The sequence below is a fragment of the Ruditapes philippinarum genome, unplaced genomic scaffold (assembly GCF_026571515.1).
Source record: "Ruditapes philippinarum isolate M1 unplaced genomic scaffold, ASM2657151v2 ctg560_1_1_1_1, whole genome shotgun sequence".
NCBI lineage: Eukaryota > Metazoa > Mollusca > Bivalvia > Venerida > Veneridae > Ruditapes > Ruditapes philippinarum.
This window is the reverse complement of record NW_026863686.1, coordinates 19,206-44,339: the sequence shown is the minus strand read 5'-3', so window position 1 is coordinate 44,339 and position 25,134 is coordinate 19,206. Positions and strand designations below refer to the sequence as shown.

Below are 25,134 nucleotides of genomic sequence, written 5' to 3'. Positions count from 1 at the left end.
GTCAACTTTTAATTCAATTGTAAAACATACCACTGTCTGGTGCATGTTAGTAATACCAAAGTTATAAATAATTTAAAGTTTGTGAAAAGTACAACACTGCCTTCCTGATTTGTCAGTCAAATAAATTACAATGAAGACTCCATTGGGGAATTTAAATGAAAAAAGTAAATTTCATGTGAAATTTTTACTAACAATCATGTGCATTGTTGCGTTCACTAATACAATTACAAGTATTGTTTCAGACATTCCTTTACCGTTTTTTGTCTATATCAACTTGTTTTACAAGTTTAAAGTGACATTTGAGATGTATATATTGCTCTATCTGCGTTCGTTATATTTCTCATGTGACGGTGGATTATCTGATTGTATTATTTTTATTACTGTATACAATCATCTTCCTTCTATCAAAATGACTTTGTCTGACTGTTCTGATAGGTAAGACTGTATTGATACCTGTGCTTTGTATTGTTCGTAAAACCTCAATGACTATTTTAGAAGGGCTTTGCAAGATATTTTGTAATAAACTTAATAAAACGAATTGAAAGAATTAATTGAAATCTTTATCGTAAAATGATATTGTTTCAATTCATATATTGATATAATGTAAAAATTGAAATAGGATTGTTATACATGTATGTAATTATTAACAGAAAGGACAATTATACAAAAGGTTTATCATTAATGACAATTTTAAGTAAATTGACTGATTTGATATTTATATGAAAAAAGTTTGCTTGTCTTACAATGTACATATCAAACCGTGGGCAAGCAATCAGTGTTAGATATATCGCTAGCTCTTTTCTAAAAGGCAAACCTATGTTCCTTAGAAAATAATATGGTCATTAATATCATACATTGTTTTAATTCCAGATTCAAAATCGACTTACAGTGAGTTGGATTTGTATTTTAAGATTACTATAATGTCTATCACTTTATTAAAGTAAACTGGCGGTCTTTGCTACAGAATATGATTACAATAAGCAAAAAAAATACCAGACATAAAATATTATTTATTCTGGTATTCATGAGATATTTCTATAAACAAAACAATATAATTGAAGTATGAAAGTTAAAATTCCAATTCAAAATCCGTGTTTGAGCCAGTAACTTTTATAAACTCTGATATTCCCGAAAAATTTTATGGTTGATTTAGGTAGATTCTGGTAAATGTTAATATTCGTAAGGTTTCTTTACTACACTGTATACTGAGCCCCGGGTATTACATCTAAAATATAGTACTGGAAGTTTTAATGTTAATTTGAAAACAAACAATCAATCGCAATTAAAGGTTTATTCCATAGAAATGGAATATAACCGTAAACTTTTCTGCGTTCGATTTGTAAGAAATATGCAAGTTTTATGCTTGCAAAAAATCTTTTCTAAGAAACATATTTTCTTCTCAGCTATGATAGATGATATACATGTAAAAGGATAGTCCTCGAAGTGTCGAACGCGAGAAAACCGTTCATCATGATGCGACTTTCGTACTGTTACTTCTACATGAACGTGTTAACTTGACAGTGTCTGGAAAATGCTATAAGCAGTCACGTCCCAAGTATGCTTAATGGTTATATTATTAATAACATAAATCAAAATAATTCGTTTTGCAGAGATTGCCTTGTGGATGTATTCTTTTCTGAAACAAAGGTCATTTTATTAAAGTATCGCTTTACTCATAATAAAGCAAACAAACAAACAAACAACAACAACAACAACAACAACAACAAAATTACAACAATACCGAAATTATTTTGAAGTTTTTCTTTCACATTCTTGCAAGTATTAAGTTAAGCACATCAATTAATCTCAAATTAACATGTATATGCCGTGAATATGTGCATTGATAAATGAGATTATATCTTATAAATGCTTCGCTTTAAATTTAAGCGATAGTTGTAGTTTTTGGTGTTGATGTCTTCAAAACATGAAATGATAGTATTGTAGGAATCTCTCTTTCAATACGTAATAAAGAACACTTTTTAAAAGTATCAGAATAATGTATGAAATACTTCAAGATTGCAATGATACTCAGAAGTATTATCGCAAATCAACGTGTGCAATTTGATTTTTTTAAAAATCAAATGGTTCAACATAAATACATGTAAGTGAAGTAGATCTATCTTTCTAGCGACCAAGTAGCAGGTCCTTATTTGTTATTTGGATAAGGAAAGAAATATATCGTAATGAAAGTATACAGTTTTATATATTCTTTATAGAAAGAGAGAAATTGAGAGAATCTGCGGGCAATAACTGTGATGTTTCCTTTAATGTGCTAGAGATATTTCATTGTCGCAGTTTCTTTGACAGGATACGCGTAAATAAGGTATATAAACAGTAACTAGGTTATAAAATATTTATGCAGAAGTCTGAAAAATATCTCTAGGACTCCTCGCAATTGACACCTCTAGAAATCCTCGAATGATAAAATCTGCTTGTTAAGAAAGCTTCATTATTGTCCGTTTTTAGTAAAACAGAGAAAAACGGAATCCTCAAAGAACGCCAAAAACGACAAAACTGAAAATGTCGCAACCTGCTCTTGTTTATCTGTTGTTTTGTTTTTAATTTCGTTAACATAAACAAAATATATGCAGAAATGCAAAGTGAATTATTTGTTCGGAAGTGTTTGTTTCTCGATTTTTTGTCATGTTGGCTAAATGGGCTGAAGAGAGCATAAGTAAGGAAGCAAATTCTGGCGCTATTGCAAGATAATATTCAACCAGTGATCGTTAAACTATTAATATACACTTTTCGTTTTTCATTACCCAATTTGTAAAGTAGAACATTAGAACCACAAAACACGTACCACATGTTTTGAATATAAATTGCGAATAAGTGATGAGAATTACGCTTCGGCTACATTATTCAACTAAAAAAGTCGTAGTAGTATTTTGGGTATCACTTAATCTCAACCCGCCTTTTATCTTAAATGGCAATGACATTTAGCAGTTTGCATCTAAGTCAGAATAATAGAAAAGTGGAAGGGTTATGCCATACAGCATTCGAGGATGAACGACGACTAGATACCGAATGATTTCCCTACGGGATTAAGTGTTCATTTGCACTTCTAAAAACAATATTACCCTACGATATGAACAATTCATATGACTCGTTCATACGCATACTGCAGCTTAAATTGGTATCCAAGCTATTCGTAACATTTTAGACGTGTTAGAAATTAATCTACAATTCATGAACATATATTAAATATGTACTATTTTTGGCACTTATTATAATAATTAAAGAATCTATATATTGTATTGTGCATTTCGATAGTTGATATTTTCCATGCAATTACTCTAGTAAAATACGAAAAGACATTGGGTATGTCAATAATGCATCTTTATATGTTTTCATAGTAGTTAAGCAAACGGAAGAAATCGTTAATTCTCACCACGGTTTTGTTTGATAAATTTGATCACTTATCAGACTCTGTGTGACAAATATTTACTGAGCAAAAACCTTGATTATATGCAATATGACTAACTTTCATTAACTTCCACCATTTGCGCCGCTGTATAATAACAGTCAATGAACCATCTTACTCGCATAAAGTCAGTTTGTTATAGTTTTTCATTGGCATTGACAACTAAAATACACATTGTTACATTTCATAGCATTACATATAGAAAATTATCTTACATTCAGGTTAAAGACCACAAAATTAAAGCTGACCTTCATAAGAACAACGACAAATACTTTACCATATGGCTTAAAGTGACATTTACCCCAACTAAAAATAAATGGAGAGTGTTCTAGTGATATTGAAATAAATTAATTTTTCGTCATATTAGATTTCCGGGGTGCAGTATTTTTATGTTATAGGCAGCAATATAATATTATTAAATATACAACTAATTTATCGAAGTTTGGCAGTTAAAAATTGAGCATAATATCACTTTAATAGCAAAATGTAAACACTTTAAACTAATAATACAATAATTAGGAACAATAGGTAAAACATTGTCTTGAAAACAAACGAAAAATCCACAAAATTTCTTTGGAATATATGCATTATTATGATACCCTCATACCTTTGTAATTTTAGTGATTGTATAAATGCCGTTTATTTATATTTAATATTTATTGTTATGTACACGCCGCTATCCAGTTTGAAAATATGAAAGTGTAATTTTTCTCGTTACCCATATTTGACGTTTTTCAAAGGCACATTATGCCTTAAAAATGAATAAACTTGTTCTTCTTTATAAAAAGTAAAAGTTTTATAACATTTAAATAACGTTTAAAAGCATGTTAGATGCTTATTACTTGAAAGTAGAAAGTAGAACTGGAAGCGAAAATATTTGTTATAAAATTAGTAAATGTAAACAAAGTAGTATTTTGACGTCCATACAAATTACTAAATTAATATAATTGTACTTATTTCCAGAAAGCAACATAAGCAAAGGATGACTCAGGTAATTGGGCAGTAAATATCCTCTGCAAACTATAAAAAGATACCAAAAATAAAAAGATTTTGAGAAATAAAAATAAAAACCATATCTGAGCCATATTGGGCCTTTACCTTTTTAATTCTTATCGGGACAACATGTCTTAAAAATTGTCAATAGTTACTTTTACTTTACAAATTGTTCAAGTCCATGCTAAATAATATATTGTCCTTATTGCAAACGCATCTCTCGTAACTAGAAGCATGTATGTCGATATTTCGATACTTAATGCTTATTTTGTATGTTTAGGTCATGCCCCGGTGACAACAAAACGACTATTTCTTGTGACTATAGGAGGCATTTACAGTCAAACATGACATCTATAGCTGTAATATGAAGTCGATTTTCACAAGCTATTACATGAAAATTACTGTTATTATCTTGTTTTGCACAAATTATGGACGTTCAGATTACAAGACGAAAATACAGGACCATTGTACATCCTGTCTGAAAAAGCATGCATGTAGCTACCAGAGATTGTATATTAACATATTTCGCTATTCGTTGATACTAACAAATATAAAGTTTTATTATAGTATAGCATATTCTAATAGCCTAACAAAGTACCCTTTAGAGAAAGATAAACTAAAGACAATTTATAAATATATAGCAATATGATTTCCAATACTCTTAGTTTATAAAATATTTTATGAACATAATATTGAACATGATGATACAAATATTCATATATAGGAAAATAAGGAAAATGTGTTCACGAGATGATAACTTATTCATTTACAACTAGTCATCTATCTGTGTTTTATTGAATAAGGTTCCTTCATCATTTGTTAAAATTAGTTTAAAAATTTCATGGAAAGGACAAATTGATGTCCTGAATAAGGGGAGTGCAGAAAATGTATGTCCCTTTTTACAAAATGCAGCATATGTTACACGAAAGTTTCTTTCTTTCAAATGTATGCTTAATTATATGTAACTTAAAATTTTATTATGTAAACTTTGATATGTAAAACCTTAAAATTATTGTGTTTAATAAAATAATGTAAAATGACCAGGTATTCCAATCAATATATACGAAGTATGTCTCAAATGTTCACTCAAATGAAATAAAAAAACGCCATAGCAGTTTCAAATCAACACTTATGTAAATTAGATAATTTCTGTTTCATTTTAAAAATCTTTCCATATGATTGCCTATAACAGTAGATGAATTCATGTCAAAGATTTTACAATTCACATGGAGATTTTGTAAGACAAACTAGGGTGTATTTCAGTATGTTTTGTTCATTGGTTTATAATCAAATTATAACACAATCACGCAAACGAATGCAGCGAAATTTACAATGTACCTTGTTATTTGTTTTTGAAACTTTTTTAAAATCGTCTATACACTGGAGGTGTGTATGCGAAATATCATGTAACCCAGAATGATATTATTTATACCTTATTACAAGCAATATAAATTTAGATGTAAATAATAAATACTTTTCAATATATGCCTTTGATATGCAATGTACACATATATATCCCAGTCAAATATCAAACTGATTGCTGTATTTCATTACCTTGAATGACTTTAAATGAATTTGAATATTGAACGAACAGTTTCATAATTAAAAAAGTAGAACAATACCCTTTTGGTAAAATATCAGCCCCACTTTTCTCATGTTTCTTATGATAAGTAAGTAATTTGTCCTGCGGTAAAAAAACTAAGTCTTTGGTATCAATTTTACAATTCAACATGCACATCACAAATTATTTCTCCAAAAACGAATTGTTATCACTGGTAAATATTTATCATTTAAAATGAAAAGCTTGTTTCCGTTAATATACATGACTAAAATAAACGATTTTCGTTTTTGACATGTAGAGCTATATTGAACATTTACCACTGGAGATGCACCGGATTTAGTTCCATTTTTATTGTCTCAATCCTAAGAGTAAACGCAAGCAAAATGTTCTGTATAGTATCATGTCATCAATTCACGACGACACATGTTTCATCAACCGTACATATCGAAAATTTTCCAACATATATCTATGTTATATTTCAAGATAAAATAATAAGATGAAATTTTGTCATCTTGAATATATCATATAATATGACAATGTTCATTCTTAATTTGTTATGAAAGCGTTAGATATACTCGTCATAATTTGTATGCTTACTTAAATCTTCAATCTGCCATTTGAAACTATTACAATCATACATACATGCTTGGGATAGGTACATCTAAATATTCCTTGTTTATATTTAATATATTATAACTTACTTTTTTGATGAGAATGAAAAACATATTTTACCCACGTGTCTTTCATCCTACAAATTATAAAACTTACTTAAATATGCAAATATCTTAATAGAAAAGTGTAGTTTGAATGAAATTAGCAGTATATGTATCAAATGATTGGAAAGTATAACGTTCTAACTTCCTCAGCTTCAGTATTAACCAGATCAAGAAATTGATATAGGGTTTCATTATTTATTGATAATAATAGACGTTCCTTATAACGATACACCAACATGTATTCATGGTTATTCGAGTTTAAGTAAATTATCATTGTGCTGCATAAATGACCTTAATTGTCTGGAAACGATAACGCTCATGGTAATTGCATTAGCAGATATTGCCTTCCTCATTCGAGATTTCTATTGTTTTATTTCCGTGAACATAACTGTGACCGCCGATTAGGGATAAATGATTAAAGGAACTTAACAAGTCACGTTTCACATTAACAGAAATATCAATATTATTATGTTTGTTGCCTTTTGATTAAATGTAATGCAGGCCCCCTCTTCTATCATACTCCTAAAACATCCTATTTCCTTGGATAATTATGATAAACAACCAATGGCAATACAAGGCGCACCTTCCTTGCAAAACATGTGAATTCTCATGAAATAACTTTCTTAAGGACAACTAAATACCTTCAGCGTAACAAATATAACAAATATAACTGTTCGTATAATTTGAGAGCGAGTAAGTGTCTCTTGATAATTCAAATAAAAGCATATCGAAACTTTTTTCTAGGCAAATTCAGATTGAAAGTTGGAAGTGGGTATAATATTAAATTTTATATGATATCGACAACGCCGTATAACTATATAATAATTCATAATTCTTGGAAAGTAATCTAGAATTATACAATATTGCCTACAGTGGTAATTACCCATTCACATAATATGTGACAAGTGCTAAACTGTTTTTCTAAAACATTCCCGAGTATTTCTCATATGTAAATATAATATCAGAGAAAGTGAATATTAAATATTTCGAAACGTAACTAGACACATTGCTACATTCATAGAAATCTTTAGAAAGTGTATTTTAACAACTGCAAAAACATATGAAAAATGAATTGTATTTCCTACATTGAGAAATAACTTCGAGAAATTGATGCAATTGCTATAATCTTTTCTAAAACATCTAGGTCTACATAATGTTTGTGTCTGTAAAAAGTGTAACCTGCCGAGGTTTTCCAGTTATCTTAAATTTTGATTGCTCATATTGAATTGAAATTATAATCATTGCATGAAATATTATTTCATTTACTTTACTTTTATTTCATTTATATAATTTACTTTTATTTCATTTTATTTAATTCATTTAATTTTGTGTTAATTTATGTTCTTTCCTTTATATCATTTATCTATTTCAATTATAAGAGCTACACCTTCTAAAATAAGAGAGTTGCTCTAACATGTAAACACATTCTTCCCACACACTAAGTGAAACATGTTGTACTTTCCTGAATGTACTATTTGTACCAATTACATCCCGCCTCAGTAATTGCATTACATCGAGGAAATCATGTAAACGTTAAATTCAACTGTCAAACATACCACTGTCTGGTACATGTAGGTACATGTAATACAAGATACAAAGATGTAAAGCATTTAAATGTATGTGAACATTACAACATTGACTACTTGATATGTCAATCCAATATATTGCAATGAAGACGCCGTTGGGGAACTTGAATGGATAATGTAAATTTCACGTGAAAATTTTACCTACAAATATGTGCATTGTTGAGTTCACTAATACAATTACAATCAATGTTTGAGACATACGTTACCCGTTTTCTGATCTTTATAAGTGCTGTGTTTTACAAGTTTTACAGAGAATTATCCCATTGTATTGTCTTTATTACGGTACACAATCAGATTCCTTCTATCAAATTGAGTTTGGGAAGGGCTGTATAAAAGTTTGTTTACAAGATATTTGGTAGTAAGCTTATAAAAAAAAAAAATGAATTTTTTAAAAAAAATCTTTATCGTAAAACGATGTAGTGCCAACTTATAAATAGATTCGAGCATTTTTTAAATTCAACTAAAATTTGTATATGTAATTATTTAAAAAAGAGCAATTATTATTTTTATATGAAAGAGTTTGTTTGTCTTACATATCAAACCCTGGGCAAGCAATCAGTGTGAGGTATTTCGCTAGCTCTTTTCTGTAAGACAAAACCATGTTCTCTAAAAATAATATGGACATTAATATCATACATTTTTTAAAATCTAAATTCGAAATCGACTTACAGTGAATTGGATTTGTATTTTAAGTCTTCTATAATGACAATGTTATGCATCAGTTTTTTACAGTAAACTGGCAGTCTCTGCTACAAAAGATATATACAATAAGCATAAGCAAATTACTGGTCTGTAAAATACCAGACATAAAATAATATATATTATGGTATTAATGTAATATGTTTATAAACCAAACAGTATTGCTTAATTATAAAAAGTTTAAAATTACAATTCACAATCCGTGTTTGAGCCACTAACTTTTATAAAATCTGATATTCCCGAAGAATTTTATGGTTGATTTAGGTAGATAAATACTGGTAAATGTTATTATTCGTAAGGTATTTTACTACACTGTATAAAGAGTTCCGAATATTTCATCTAAAATAGAGTACAGAAAGTTTAAATGGTAATTTGAAAACAAACAATTAATCGCAATTAAAGGTTTATTTCATAGAAATGGAATATATCTAACCATTAACCTTTCTGTATTTTGTAAGTAATTTGGCAAGTTTTATGCTTGCAAATTAATAATTTCTAAGAATTATATTTTCTTCCCAGCTATGATAGATGATATACATGTAAAAGGATAGTTCTCGAACAAAAAATGTAATGTGTCGAACGCGAGAAAATCGTCCATCAAAGTGCGACTTTCGTACTGTTACTTCTACATGAACGTGTTAACTTGACAATGTCTGGGAAGATGCTATAAGCAGTCACGTCCCAAGTATGATTTATTATTATATTAACATAAATCAAAATAATTCGTTTTCAGAGATTGCCTTGTGAATGTATTCTTTTCTGAAACAAAAGTCATTTTCCTTAAGTATCGCCATAACAATAAACTAGCAAACAAACTACAACAACAATACAATAATAATAACAAAAATAATAAAGATAAAATAAACAAAAAGGCAAAAACAAGTAGTCTGCAACAATACTAAAATGATTCTGAATGTTTTAAGTCACATTTTTGACAACATAAAGTTAAGCACATCAATCAATTAATCTCAAATTAACATGTACATGCCGTGAACAGTTTGATTGATAAATGAGATTATATCATATAAATGCTTCGCTTTAAATTTAAGCGATAAATCTATTATTTTGGTGTTGATTGAAAACGTGTAATGATTGTCTTGTTGGAATCTCTCTTTCAATAAGTAAAGTAGAAAACCTATTTAAAGTATCAGAATAACATATGAAATATTAAAATAATGATTAGTACTCAAAATTAGTATCGCAAATCAACGTGTGCGATTTGATTTTAAAATCAAATGGTAAAACATAAATAAATGTAAATGAAGTAGATCTATTTTTTAGCGATCAAATAATAGGTCCTTATATGTTATATGGATAAGGAAAGAAATATATCGTAATGAAAGTATACAGTTTTATATATTCTTTATAGAAAGAGAGAAATTGAGAGAATCTGCGGGCAATAACTGTGATGTTTCCTTTAATGTGCTAGAGATATTTCATTGTCGCAGTTTTGTTGACAAGATACGCGTAAATAAGGTGTATAAACAGTAACCAGGTTATAAAATATTTATGTAGAAGTCTGAAAAATATCTCCAGGACTCCTCACAATTGACACCTCTAGAAATCCTCCAATGATAAACATCTGCTTGTTAAGAAAGCTTCATTATTATCCGTTTTGTAGTAAAATAGAGAAAAACGGAATTCCTATAGAACGTCAAAAAGACCCCAGGGCCTGCAAAACTAAAAATATTGCAAACTAAAATCTTGTTCATCAGAGGTTATAAGTTTGATTTCGTTAACATCAACAAAATATACAGATATGCAAAGTAAATCATTTGTTCTGAAGATTAAAAGTGTTTAGTAACACAATTTTGTGTCATGTTCTTTCGGGTTGTGCAATGTTGACTAAATAAATCCTGCAGCTATTACAAAATATCGTTTAAACCAGTAATTGTAAACTATTAATATACCTTTCATTTACCTATTAGTAGAAAAGTAGAAACACCAAACACGACATAATCGGAAATTGCTGCAGGATCGGTTTGCTTGGTACTTGTAACGGATGATAGTGATAATATCAAGCTACTGTCTATGCTTCACACCATCTAAGTCCGCCTTCAGCAGAATTCGACCTTGAAATAATGTCTTTCTTTAATTCGAAGATAAATAAATATACAAATGTGTTCATACAATTCCATGCCATTCCATGAAAGGTTGCCTAGGGTCACCAAGTAAAGAAATGTGTGTGCCCGAAGGAGACAATAGCAAATAGTATATGTAATGGAATTTTAAGAGTGGATGATGTTGAAAAGTAACTAAATTGAACACAAACACGAAAATTACGGAAATGATTCACGTTTGAAAAGTAACCTATTTCTTTTTTCACTAGTCCCAAATCGTTTTATAATTTATTCCATTATTTTCAGGATTTTGATTTTCCTATAATATCAATGTTTCAATATATATGGGCGCACTACATGGTTTTGAATATCAGTTGCGAATAATTGATACTAAGAATGGCGTCTCAACTGCGTTTGATAGTTACTGTAGTATTTTGGGTATCACCTTATCTCAATCCGTCTTTTATCTTACATGTCTTAAATGGCAATAACATTTAGCAGTTTGCATCTAAGCCAGAATAATAGTCAAAATGGAAGGATTATGCCACACAACATTTGAGAAAGAACGACTAGATATCGAATGATTTCCCTACGGGATTAAGTGTTCATTTGCTCTTCTAAGAACAATATTACCCTACGATATGAACTCTTCATATGACTCATTAATTCACATCCTGCAGCATAAATTGGGATCCAATCTGTTTGTAACATTTTAGACGTGTTAAAATTAATCTTTAATTCATGAACATATATTTAATATGTACTATTATTGGCAAATTAAGGAGTCTATAGATTGCATCGTGCATTTCGATAGTTAGTATTTTCAATGCAATAATTGTAGTAAAATACGAAAAAACATTAGGTTTGTCAATAAAGTATCGTTATATGTTTACATAGTATTAGAGCAAACGGAAGAAATCGTTAACTCCCGCCACGGTTTTGTTTGATAAACTTGATAACTTATCAGACTCTTTGTGACAAATATTTACTGAGCAAAACCCTGTTTGTATGCAATATGACTAACTGTCATTACTTCCCCATTGCGCTTCAAAACATTCAATGAACCCTTTTTTCGCAAAAAACAAATGTTATATTTTTCATTGGCATTAAAACAAAAATTACATTGTTAAATTTTCAAGCATTACAAAGAAAATTTAGTTTCTTCAGGTTAAAGACAAAAAATTTAAAAGGGCCCCCTATGAACAACGACAAATACTTCCCAATTTGGAATTTTCCCCCAACTAAAAAAGGAGAGTTTCTATAATATTAAAAAAAAATTAATTTTTCTTATTAATTTTTCTTTTTTAATCTAAATGTCACCATAGTAATCAATAGCACCAGTGACCTACATAAACATTTATGAACATACTTTGGATATTATCAGCAATTTTCAATTTATAATAATGGGTGCAGTATTTTTGATGATATAGTCAGTCTGAACATTTGGAATAATCAAAAACTGTCCAATCGCTAATGAAATAAACAATATTTATAAAAATACAACTAATTTATCTCAGATTGGCAGTTAAAATGAGCGTAATATTCTTTTAATAGCAAAACTTAAACACTTTAAACTAATGATACTAATAAGGAACAATAGGTAAAACTTTGTCTTGTTTAATTTCCAGATAGCAACAAAAGCAAAGGATGACTCAGGCAATCGGCCAGTAAATATCCTTTTGGAAACTATAACAGGATACCAAAAATAAAAAGCTTTTTGAGAAATAAAAATAAATACCATATCTACTTTAACTATTTAACTGAAACAATTTTAATTGTGACAACATGCCTTTAAATTGTCAATAGTTACTGTTACTTTACAAATTGTACAAGTCCATGCTAAATAATATATTGTCCTGATTGGAAACGCTTTTCTCCTAATCAGAAGCATGAATATCGATATTTCGACACTTAATGCTTATATTGTCTGTTTAAGTCATGCCCCGGTGACAACAAAACGGCTATTTCTTGTGACTATAGGAGGCATTTACAGTCAAACATGACATCTATAACTGTAATATGATGTCGATTATCACAAGCTATTACATCGAAATTACTGTTATTATCTTTTGTTTGCACAAATTAAGGATGTTGAGATTACAAGACGAAACTACAGGACCATTGTTTTACCTATCTGAAAAAGCATGCATGTATCTACCAGAGATTGTATAACATAGTTTGCTATTCGTTTATAATAACATATATAAAGTTTATTATAGTATATCATATTATATTGGCGGCTAATAAATTACCCTTTAGAGAAACATAAATACCAAAGGCAATTTATAAATATATAGGAATATGATTTCAAATATTGTTTAATAATAATACAGTTTTATCGAACTTTTAAGAGTATGCAAATATTAATATAGAGGAAAATTTGAAAAATGTTTCCACGAGAAGAAAATGCATTTACAGCCACTCATCCATTTGTCTTTTATTGAATTATGGCACTTCATCAATTGTTAAAATTTGTTTAAAATAGTCATTGACAGGACAAATGTGTGTCCTGAGTAACGGAATCCAAAATAATTACCCCCCCCCCTTTTCTTTTATAAAATACAACATATGTTACTTTTGTGGTTGTTTTTCCCCCCAAAATGCATTCATAATTGTATGTAACTATACATTTTCCGATGTTAATTATTCTTCAGTATAGAATTGTTTTCGTTTAGTAAGATTTATAATGACTAGCTGTAAGGAGATCAATTTCTTAGAGAGAGAAAGTGTGGCTTATAAAATAAATGACATTTGCTTAATACCCAAAGTGATCAAAGAAAATGTCCCATGCGAAAATAACAAAATCTTTTCCCCCCTACATCCTTAATAAATCAGATTTTCAATAGTTAAAGTTTTACGAAGTGGTTTTTTACGGGGGATATTTTTTCAATAATCTTTGTGGTTTGTGAGAAATTTTATTTTATAGATGAAAGGGTTTGGAGTTATCAACGGGTTTTTTAACTGACAAATCGTCTGTTAAATAGAAGTGTTTTTAAAATAAAATCGTCTGCAAAAAGTTTGTTTTACAAAGGAAGAATAATTATCCCTCTGTACCTATTAAAAAAAACCCTAAAACCACGGGGCCCTTAAACATTATATACTGTAAAAGTTTCTGTTTTTGTAAACCCCGATAATTCAATAAAAAAAATACTGATATTGGCGAGTAAAAACTTAAAAAATCTGTCGTTTCATTTATATTTTACTTTTCTTAATGGCAGTGCAAATTTTTTTATAAAGAAATTTAAAATTTGCTGTAACATGTCTATATCGTTAACAAACTTGATTTTTGGGCCTAAATTTACTTAAAAATAACATTTTTGTATTTTTAAGAGTTGTACTTTTTTTTTAAATAAGATCGCTTACGACTTTAAATTAAATTCATGTTTGTTTGAAAAAGTAAACTTCAAAACCCAAATTTTAAATTTTTTTAGAGATAATTGCTGACAACTTTAAATTAAAAAATTAATTTGCTTGAAAAAAGGTTAAAGCTTCAAAACCAAATAATTAGCTTGTTGAATTTTTTTCGAAATTTATTCATTATATTGATTTTAAAAAATGGGGGCAAATTTTTTAATTTTTTGAACAAACTGCAATTACACACATAAAAATATTTTTGTACATTCAAAGTAGAAAGTTACAAATCATTCTGCGTTATGTAGGTTTAATTTAATGCTTAACTGGCCATATATGGCTTGACATATACATATATATGAATTACGAGGAATAAAAAGTTAGCCTATATACTGCAGGAGGTGCTAACAGTAAAAGCTCTTTAGGTTAATAGTTTTATACTCTATTTGGGTGTTTGTATGTGTACGTTAAAAGGAATAGAACTAAATCTAATAAAATATTTCTATAAACTAGATAAAATATAATTATAATAATGTTGCTTCATAATCTTAGTATAATATTTTTATTAAAAATTCAAACAACATTTTTGTTAACCACAGGAATGAGGTGTATAGATTTAAAACGAATGCCTTAATGTATAAAACATATATACATAAAATTTTGATATTGGAATTTTGAATTTAACTATTTTGCCTATAATATTTTGATTTACCTTTCAAAAAAGTTGGATTAAAATTTACTATTTTTCATATATTTCATTGCCAAATGCAAATGGTATTTTAATGCAAACATTATCACGCTATAAACATCGAGATCGCATCAACCAACATGAATTATATAAAGTGGATCTCGGATGGTGGTAAATAGGTTGAGCTTTTGAGGTGCCATATAATATCTAATGATGTCGACATGAAAGGAATCTAAGGCTTTATTCTCAAATCAAATACATATTTAGCCTACACACACTAAGGGTTTGACTGATTATGTATGTCATCAAATCCTGTGTTGATAAGATTTTCTCTGTTGAGTTTTAAAACTTGAATCATGTCTATAATTGTTTCATATGTCATATCATAGTTTGTGGTGTCAATTAATCATGGAGGATAAATCCTATTTCCTTTTAAACAAGATCATATAATTATATCCATATACCTTGCCTTGTTTAGTTTCTGTTGTTTTTGAGCTGTCTAATTTTTGTTCTTTACTGATAATTAGGGAATTAAGAGTTAATTTAAAAGTATTTGTTATCGAAGCTCGGGATACAGGAAATGATGTTCAGTGCCATCTGAACATTGAGCAAACGAAACTTATTCAAATTTATAGATATCACTGCTGTATACTGCTGTATACTGGTATCATTTAACAATTTTTGTGAAGTAATACAATTGAATCAAGTAAAAAGTCACAATCGTAAAAAAATGCTGGCAAAAAAATGCAGGCACCCCCCCCAAAAAAAAACACAACAAAACAACAACAACAAAACCACATTGTGGGGGATATATTGTAAACTATATGCAATTAATTGCATCGATAATCTTCAGTATTTCACCATTTGTCATTAACTAAAACATCTTTGTTAAAATCAACCGTGTTCAAATTATAATAAAATCATTAAATGAATGCTTGTTTAGTTTTCCATTTCCATTTATGCCGTAATTTGATTTTTTTTAATGTTTGATGTTAGATGGTAGTGTGGCTTCCAGTCATACTCTTAAAAGTCATGGTATCAGAATTGCATACCGCTATTTAAACTACAAAATAGAGTGTATTTGTTATGTCTTTTCTATTTTTAGCAATTTGGCCAGTTATGATCGGGGGTCAACCGCCGGAATTTGACAGTAAACCAATTAATGTAACAGCCATTAAAGGACAACCAGCGGTCTTACCGTGTACAGTAATTAACAAGAATGATTATCTGGTAAGTTCCATTTTATTTCAAAAATCCTTTCCCAGTAGAAAAATTAATGATTATACTAATATAATCGAAATATTATTGACACGATATTTTATGTCAGGTTTATATATTAAATTTGATTAAATTATATAAATCATCTATTTGCTACTCATATGTCAAAAACGTTTGCCGTACGATTGAATATAAATTTTGTATTTTATAAACAAAAAGTGTAGCTTTATTTATTGTAATTACTTCTTTTAAATTATGATTATTATGATTATTTTTCAAGTGTGTATGTGTTGGTTTGAATGTAACTTGAATATATTCTATAAAGAAAAAGGAAAAAAATTGCGTTGATAATTGGGAAAAAATTAATTAAATGGATATTAAATCATATTTTGTGACACAACGTTTCTCGTGAAGGTACATGAAGTTTCATGAAAAAAAAGCTCGTATCTTCCTTAACATAGAGAAAACTTCTTATTCTAGCCCGTTCCTTATAGTTTGTATATAACTTTAAACATTTATATACAATTCTATATTTAGATTGTCTGGATGAACCCTCGGAGGACGTTGTTAAGTTCAGATGATCGCCGAGTGATTGACGACACGAGGATGAGTATTGAACGTCCGTTCGTCCGCGACTGGAATCTACACATTCGGCATGTTCAAGTACACGATGATGGCGAATACACGTGTCAAATAAATACAGATCCAATACAAATAAAACGAATTCTACTAAAAGTTCAAGGTTACAAATTTCTTATATCTCTTTAATAAACACCACCTGTTTATCCAATGAAACACTGTGTATATGGTATTGTTATCAGTAAAGGAATATTAGGGAAATTTGGGAAGGGAAACACTTTTGGGTCTGGTTGTTATTAAATTTTAGAAAAGGGTGTATTTTTCTTTAGAGATATAAAAACTAAAAGGGAACTTTTTAATAAATTTTTGTACAAAACATTTGTAGAGTAACTTTTACTCCATTTAGAAAAAAAATTGAAAAAAAATATTTACTATTGAAAAACTAGTTTTTCATGCTTTCCTGAAAATTTACTGAAAAACAACAGTTAAATCATATTTAAAAATTTTACAGTCATTTGAAGATTCAAAAGATTTATTAAGAGGAACTGAACTAAATAGAATGCACATGGAAAGTTTATACCATAAATGAATGGGAAGTTTGGCATTGATTCCGTCGTCGACGTGCATAAACGATTAGATTATATAAACATATTTCACTGGTGTACATCAGCTATAATCATTTCACTCTAGACTACGTCATTAATTATATATATTACATCAGGACCGGGTTGTTCAAAACATTGGTTAAAATTAACCAATAGAGAGCTTATCTACTGGTTAAATCCTTAACCAGCGGCCAGCTATCCAGTGGATAAAATTTCATTGTTTGACAGTTGGATAATACCCTGGCTACCTAACCAGTGAATAATAATTTTATCCGTTGGTTATCACTAACCAATGTTTTGAACAACCTGGTGTTTAATTATTTTCGATGTTAGGTCGAACAAAAAATACTGTTTGTTATATATACATGCTAAGAGTGCCTTTACACAAAGTCAATATATACGATTATTTTCAGATACTAATTTACGATCTAAAATTATTTTTAACAGTGCCTGCAGAAATAGACAATACAAGTTCGAGCGTCGACACAACAGTCCGGGAGGGACAGACAGTTAAGCTACAGTGTGTTGCTACAGGGATACCGGAACCTTCAATCAGTTGGTACAGGAACACTTTACAGACAAATCAAGAGAAAGAACGTAAATATTTCTAAGCTATATTTGTTTACTTTATAAAAGCAACAGATAACAATTTGAGAAAACAAAACGACCACGAAGGTATACTCGTAATCGTTTGTAACTTTGTTCTCTTTTAATGGTTACTAGTATATAGGTATAGTACATGTAGTATTTTACTAAAACAGAATTAGAAAAAATATATTAATTGAAGCTGTAGAAAATAAATCATACAATCACTTTCTTGAATACAATTTTAGTATGTTGATTGATAAAATGAAATTTAGTATAAATAATAATAAATAAATAAATAAAAAAAATTCGTTTAAGTTTTAAACAGTGAATTGTCTAACTTATGTCATTGTACACGAACCAATACTGAAAAAGAAATCGAAAGCAAAACGAAATCAAAAGTGAGAATAATCAAAATAACAAATAAAAGGACTGTATATTGTCTGGTATAATGTTTTTCAATAACGTCAAGTCAATGTTAAGCTGGACGGGACGTCTCAATTGATGTCTTTCCGGGTCGTTTGATTAACTGCCGACACTGTGAGAGGTCAGACAAGTATTGGCAATTTATAACAAACCTTGATCTGGCATTGGGGGATTTTAAAAGACATTAATGACATAATCAAAATGTCTTTGACTGGTTCAAAAATTGGAATAATAAAGTTGATGAAAAAAACTCTCTTATTATGTGTTCAAGAATGGAAATTGATCTCATGTTTTAGATTGATTATATTTGAAATATTAATAATAAATGAATAAAATAAAATAAAATATAATGTTTTATAACACTTTTTACCGCCTCCGTGGTCGAGGGGTTAGAGTCGATGACTTCTAATCCAGTAACCTCTCTGGCGTGGGTTCGATCCCCGGGAGATGCTTTGGTAGTTAAGCACGGAGGAAGGTAGTCTAGTACTGGTGTAACTCTCCAGGAACGATGGCTAGGAAACTACCCGCCTATATGACTGAAATACTGTTGGGAAAAGGCGTAAAATGAAACACACACATATAACCCTTTTTACATATATTGATAATTGAACATTTAGAATTATTGTAACTATATTGAGTTTTATGGTTTGTGAACATTCACCCCTTCAATATTCATTTATCGCAAATGTTAATGACGTTCTTGAGACATGATAGTACACGTTATAGCTCTGCATTTAGACAGTTGACCTTTGCAGATATTAAATTCTCAAAACATTTTAAACAAAGATACGTCTTGTTTTATTGATATAGAAATCTGTGAAAAGTTATTTGATGTCATCTGTTATAAGTTTGTATTTTCTTATTAGTAACCTCTTTTCACCACAACATAAGAACATAAATCCAAAGATAAAAAAAAAAAAACATATAAATAGAATAATTGTTTTGAAAAATATATTGAAACATTTTCAGTAGAAGAAGGTAAATTTCACAGGGATCTTTGTGTATTTTCAGATGTTGGGCATACGGGAGAGATTCTAATTATACATAATATATCTCGATATTGTGGAGGACAATACGAATGTCAAGCCAGTAACAATATCGCTCAACCCGTGCATCGTGTGATGAATGTAGAGGTGGAATGTACGTTTATATGACAGTGTATTCACTTATTTCTTCTGTAACTAAATATTTAATTAGAGATAAAACACATTTGCGAGTCTATATATTGAAAACAACAAGAAGCTGAAACTTATAAACATTTCTTTTCGTTTTGTAAGAAAAATCTTGCGATGAGAAATAGTTTGTTTAATTTAAGCAGCACATGCAGGCATTGTCCTCTATGATCAAAAATTAAATTGTTATTAAATGAAACCAACCATAAAATGCATGTGCCATGAACCTTTCTTATGCTTGTTGAAGGTCTAAGTGACAACCAGTGTCAGTTGAAATAACAGACGAAATCAGCAATATTGTAATATTTAATCACGTACATTAAGTCTTTTTTATTTTATCATTGACAAAGCATCTATACCACGATTATTATCTTCAAATTTCAGTTCCACCGGAAGTGACGTTTAAAACTAAGAAAATCAGCCAACCAATAGGCAAGGAAGGCATGCTTGAATGTTTAATTGCTGCATTTCCACATGGTGTGGGGTCATGGAGTAAAAATGGCAAACCTGTAGGAGAAATGGCAAATGACAATAGAAAATATACAACATACGTGTATAAGGAGGACCATTTCACATATGCTATATATCTAAGTATAATCAATTTAGAGGTACATGACTTTGGATTGTACACTTGTGAGGCCTCTAATGCTTTGGGAACAGACAGTGATACTATTTTATTATCTGGTGAGAAAAAATATTGTTTTACTTCTAGCGCGTAACAGATAAAAATATACATTAAATGTTACAATGCGTTGCTTTTCAAGACACTTTTGTAACATTTTATTGAAGTCTTAAACCCTAAGATATCACGCTATATATCCAAAATGATTTGCGCTTATATTTTCACTTCGGGAAAGAATGCGGCGAAAATATTAATGATAACACTTTTCCTTGTTATTCACAGAATAATTCATAATTGTTTTTTGGTAACTCATATTAAATAAAGTAAACAGAATATCTGGTGCTCGTGAAGATCACAGATTTTTTCATATATTTTTTCATCTATTTCAGAATATTTCGAGCCTACTCCACCACCTACCACAATACCACGTGACCCTTTTCAACCATCACGGCAACCGCCATTAGTTGTAGGTGTAGGTCATCGAGATAACGATAATATACCAGACTCTGACGGTAATTTTATTATTGGTAAAATACAGACAGGTAACCCGCATAAAGCAGGTAAATTAATAAAATTTTTGAACAGCATTTTTCCAACAAATAACAATGAACATTTACACCTTATAGGAATGTAATCAGCGTTCAAACAAAAAAAATGACCTGTCTTTTTGAGTAATTGTTTCAGGTATCACGCTTTCCGATTGTTATGAAAACAACAACAACAACACCCCAAAACAACCCCCCTAAAAACAACAAAAAAAAAATAAAATAAAAGAAAACAACAACATATCATATTTCAAATAGTTAATGTAAAAGTAATGTTTAAGCGTACAGTTTAGTGACATGAAAGGCATGTAAGGCATGTACAATTAAAGTAATCTAAAAGGCATGTAAGTAAGGCATGTATAAATATTTGGAAATACTCGTATACTGTAAGGAGTTGGTTAGAAATACGATGGATGATATAAATCGCCAGTTATGGTATATGTTGCTTGAATAATACAAAATGTTGGTTGAAAATACATGTATTATACATAAAGATTGTTTTTTTTTTTTTTTGAAAATGTATTGTTAAATGCTACTTTATAAATTATTAACATAATGTTTTGTTGTTAATACATGTACTTGTTTAACATTTATTTATTGTACTCTTCAGGAATTATTGGCGTAGGAGAGGGATACAAATCATCAAGTGACTCTTCCATTATAAAGCAGACGACAACGTTATTACGAGTACAAACAGTCGTTTTTGTGACTCTTTTCATTTTACGTGAATTATTTCCCTCTTGACATGCATGTAGCTACATTAGCTACACGAAACGAGTTGACATTCCATTTAGTTGCAATAATCAAATTATATCATTCTGATCCATTGAAAGAAATGAAAGAAAGGAGATGCTGTGTAAAAAGTTGAAATTTGTAAAGAAATGGAAAAAGTTGAATATTTACACACCACATGTTATCTTCTTCAAGTGCTTCAAATTGATGTATTTGGTCACCATACTGCAATGTCCTGTTGATAGAAACACACAGAGTTTAATTTCTTTCAAATGATATTTGTTTGAAGGATTTTATAATGTGTATTTATAACTTAATCATTGACAATTTTTGTGATAATAAATGTATTCATTTTTTCTGATAAAATTGTTGTGATAGATGTAATAATAGATGTTTGTTGGAAGAAGTGAGTGTATGTACTATTATATCACCAGCTTGATTATTATGAATGTATAGACAGTGGAACCTCATTGTTCAAATTTGTTACATACTGTTTTTAAAGAACTGCCATATTTTTTTAAAAAAGAAAGGACCAATTTACTTCCGACAATTATAAAGAATGCAGCTTACAAAACATGGATTGCGCATTATTTTATTCTAATTAAAAGAAATGAAATCAGTAAGAATTTCAGAGAGTTCAATAAATTGCGACAGTAAAAGTATTTTACCGAAGGAGAAGCATAGTATTTCTTTAAATTATATTCACATGTCTTAAAAGTAATGTTTTTATAGCTGATCATGGTGTTAATATATTTGAACTCAGCCTATGTCAATTAAATATATTTATCTGCAGAAGAAAAAAACCCAAACGACAACATCTGTTTATGGATATAAAATATAAGGCATCACATTATTCAATTATTTGTTAGAACGATGAGTCTAGATCAATAAAAAAGAATGCTTTTCTCCCTCACTAGTCACATACACAGCTTTATGACCATTTCATCTTTCTGTTTTGGCATAAATTATGCTATATATTAAAAACTTTTGCATATATTATTAGAGAAATAATATAAGCATTTGAAAGAATTATTGAATGTCTGTAAGTAAACAGGTTGTATATATTTTCAATAATTATGTTGGTATATTGTATTCAATTTGGTATCAGAGACGTTTGATACTTTTTTACGTAGATACATGTAATGTGTTTATGAATTTTGATTTATAGAAATATCATTTTAGTGTGTTATTTGTTTATTATTTGATTTAAATTTTATTGTTCTTTACTAAGTATTACCTTATCACAATTTAATCGCACAAGATCAAATGAATGTATTATTGTAGGTAAGAACATTGACAAAATTCAACAAGATAATAGTGCATTATCTTATTGATATTATATAAATCTTTATAATTGTTATTGTCTAGAACAATACTGGATATATATCTAAACTCAATCTAGTCTACATATATTATATATTTCAATATTGTACAGAGTGGTTAGTAATAACCAATTTTATTTTAATGTTTTGACGAAGATATATTTATTGTAATGTATCATTTTCATAAAATGTAAATTTCTGTACACTGATTAAAAGCATTGCTATGATTGATATAGAGAGTGTTTGATTTAATACAGTATGAATGCATTGTTTGACCTGATATATAAATATGTGAATATATGATCAAATATGAATATATGTATACACTGACAGGATAATCAAAACATGTTTTAATCAATTGTGAATAAAGATAATATAAACGATTTATAATTGTAGTTTTGTTTTGACCTAAAATTGTGGTTGTCTGGTTTTGGACCAACCGAACAGATCAATCATTTAATGTATTTTTTAGACATGATTTGCAATCTATATGTAGCTTTCTATAAAATGAAATCATATATAGCAATCAGAAGCTAGGAAGCTTAAATGTATAACCGAGTGTATCATAAATATTGAATTAATGAATGGAAATACTTAGTAATTCCAAGAGACATCAAACCTGCATACCTAGAGCGGGCTTTATAAATGGTTATGCCTTGGTTGCTATTGTAACAGACATGCAACCATTGGCTTGCTTGAACAATGTGTGAAACCACTTCCTGCCTCTTATTATTACATGCCACTGTACATATTGACAAAGTAAACAATATCTTGGCAGTCATAACTTTATTTGAGAAGGACCCCGTCTAGCATTCAAATATACGAACTGAACCTCCAGACAACATTTTAATGAAATTAAAAGTTTCACTCATTACCAAATTCTGGTTAGTTCAAGGAACAAAATCGAAGGTGTTTGTGTAAGCATATAGCTTCCTACACAATCAAACTGAAATAAATTCTGTATAAACTAAAACATATGTTTCAGTCTTTCCTGAAGTAAATTTCTAATTTTGAAATATCACTCAAATCAAGAAAAAAACATGGAAATAATAATAATAATAATAATAATAATAATATAAAAATAATGGCAATAATATTAATTTTGTTAATGTCACATTGAAGAATAATTATTTCTGCCAAGTTGTAGTCCACATTTTACTCAGCAAACAATAATAATAACAATTCAAATTATTAAAGCTCTCATATTCTAAAATAGTTGCTACATGAAAAAAGTACCAAAATCACCAGGGAATTTTAGTTTGTTTGTTCATTATCATTTACTAATAACTCCTGTCTCAATACGAGATACCTGCAGATTTCTTATCGATAAAGCCATTAAAGCAATTTGCTTCCTTTCAAGATATTTGAACATTGATAGGATAAACCATTTCATATTATTCTCACACCGTCCTTATACAAGGCAACATCGTTCATTTATCAAAGCATGGCTTACCATTGTTCAAAGCTAGCGTAAATATTTGTTTTATTGATTTACTTCTTTTCTGAAAAAGATGAATTAAATGTAAAAATGCAAATGTTGCAATTATTTCGAAACAAAATTTTTACCGGAACAAAGTTTCAAAATCTTTGTTCACAGAACTTCTAGTTACGAACATACAATAAAATAGAGAAAATAAGAATCCCTTAAGAAAGCCCAATGCGGCAAAATTGAAAATATTGCAGGCTCGGTTTGACTGAGTCTGTTAATGGACAATACTGTCAAGTGCAAATTACCGTCCACGTCCCCCTAGCACACCGGCTTAAGCAGAATTCAACATTTAACATGAACGAGTACAATAATTTTGAAATTTGAAACATCCGCAGATGTGTTCATATGGCGGTCATCATGGAACACGTTAGTGCCATTCCACGAAAAGCGGCATATGGTCCCCAAGTAAAAAAATGCGTGTGCCCTAACCGAGAAAACAATTGGCAGAACTAAATGAAATGGAATTTTGAAAGGGGATCAGAGGTAATGAAGCCTGCATATCACAGATAATACGTCAAAAGTCAAATTTAAAAAGCAGGCCACATATCCTAAGGGTGATTCAACAGTATTCAAGTGAGGAGTACTGGAACCACCCAACAAGAAAATAGGCTAATAGAAAGAACTAAATTACCACAAGCACAACGATAATGTGGTGCTGAACGATTTTTAAGGATCGGAAATATAACAATCTCTGATTGAATGTACGGGCGACCTTTTACAGCCTCCACACGGCACAAACAATAACACGGATATGGTTAGAT

At 29.4% G+C, this 25,134-nt stretch overlaps 1 protein-coding gene across 2 annotated transcripts in view; it reads left to right on the top strand.

Moving 5' to 3' along the window:
* The window catches only part of LOC132722983 (neurotrimin-like), a 49,728-nt gene extending 26,921 nt beyond the window's left edge, over window positions 1-22,807 (top strand). The window contains exons 2-8 of one of the 2 annotated variants that reach the window (XM_060707627.1): window positions 16,184-16,308; window positions 16,834-17,038; window positions 17,928-18,077; window positions 19,503-19,631; window positions 20,048-20,347; window positions 20,675-20,797; window positions 21,441-22,807. In XM_060707627.1, the coding sequence (XP_060563610.1) occupies window positions 16,184-16,308; window positions 16,834-17,038; window positions 17,928-18,077; window positions 19,503-19,631; window positions 20,048-20,347; window positions 20,675-20,797; window positions 21,441-21,574 (1,166 nt within the window). In that variant the 3' untranslated portion in view covers window positions 21,575-22,807. Of the gene's footprint in view, window positions 1-16,183; window positions 16,309-16,833; window positions 17,039-17,927; window positions 18,078-19,502; window positions 19,632-20,047; window positions 20,348-20,674; window positions 20,846-21,440 lie in introns of both variants that reach the window. The other variant, XM_060707626.1, reaches the window with a different exon arrangement.
* Window positions 22,808-25,134: the final 2,327 nt, after the last annotated feature.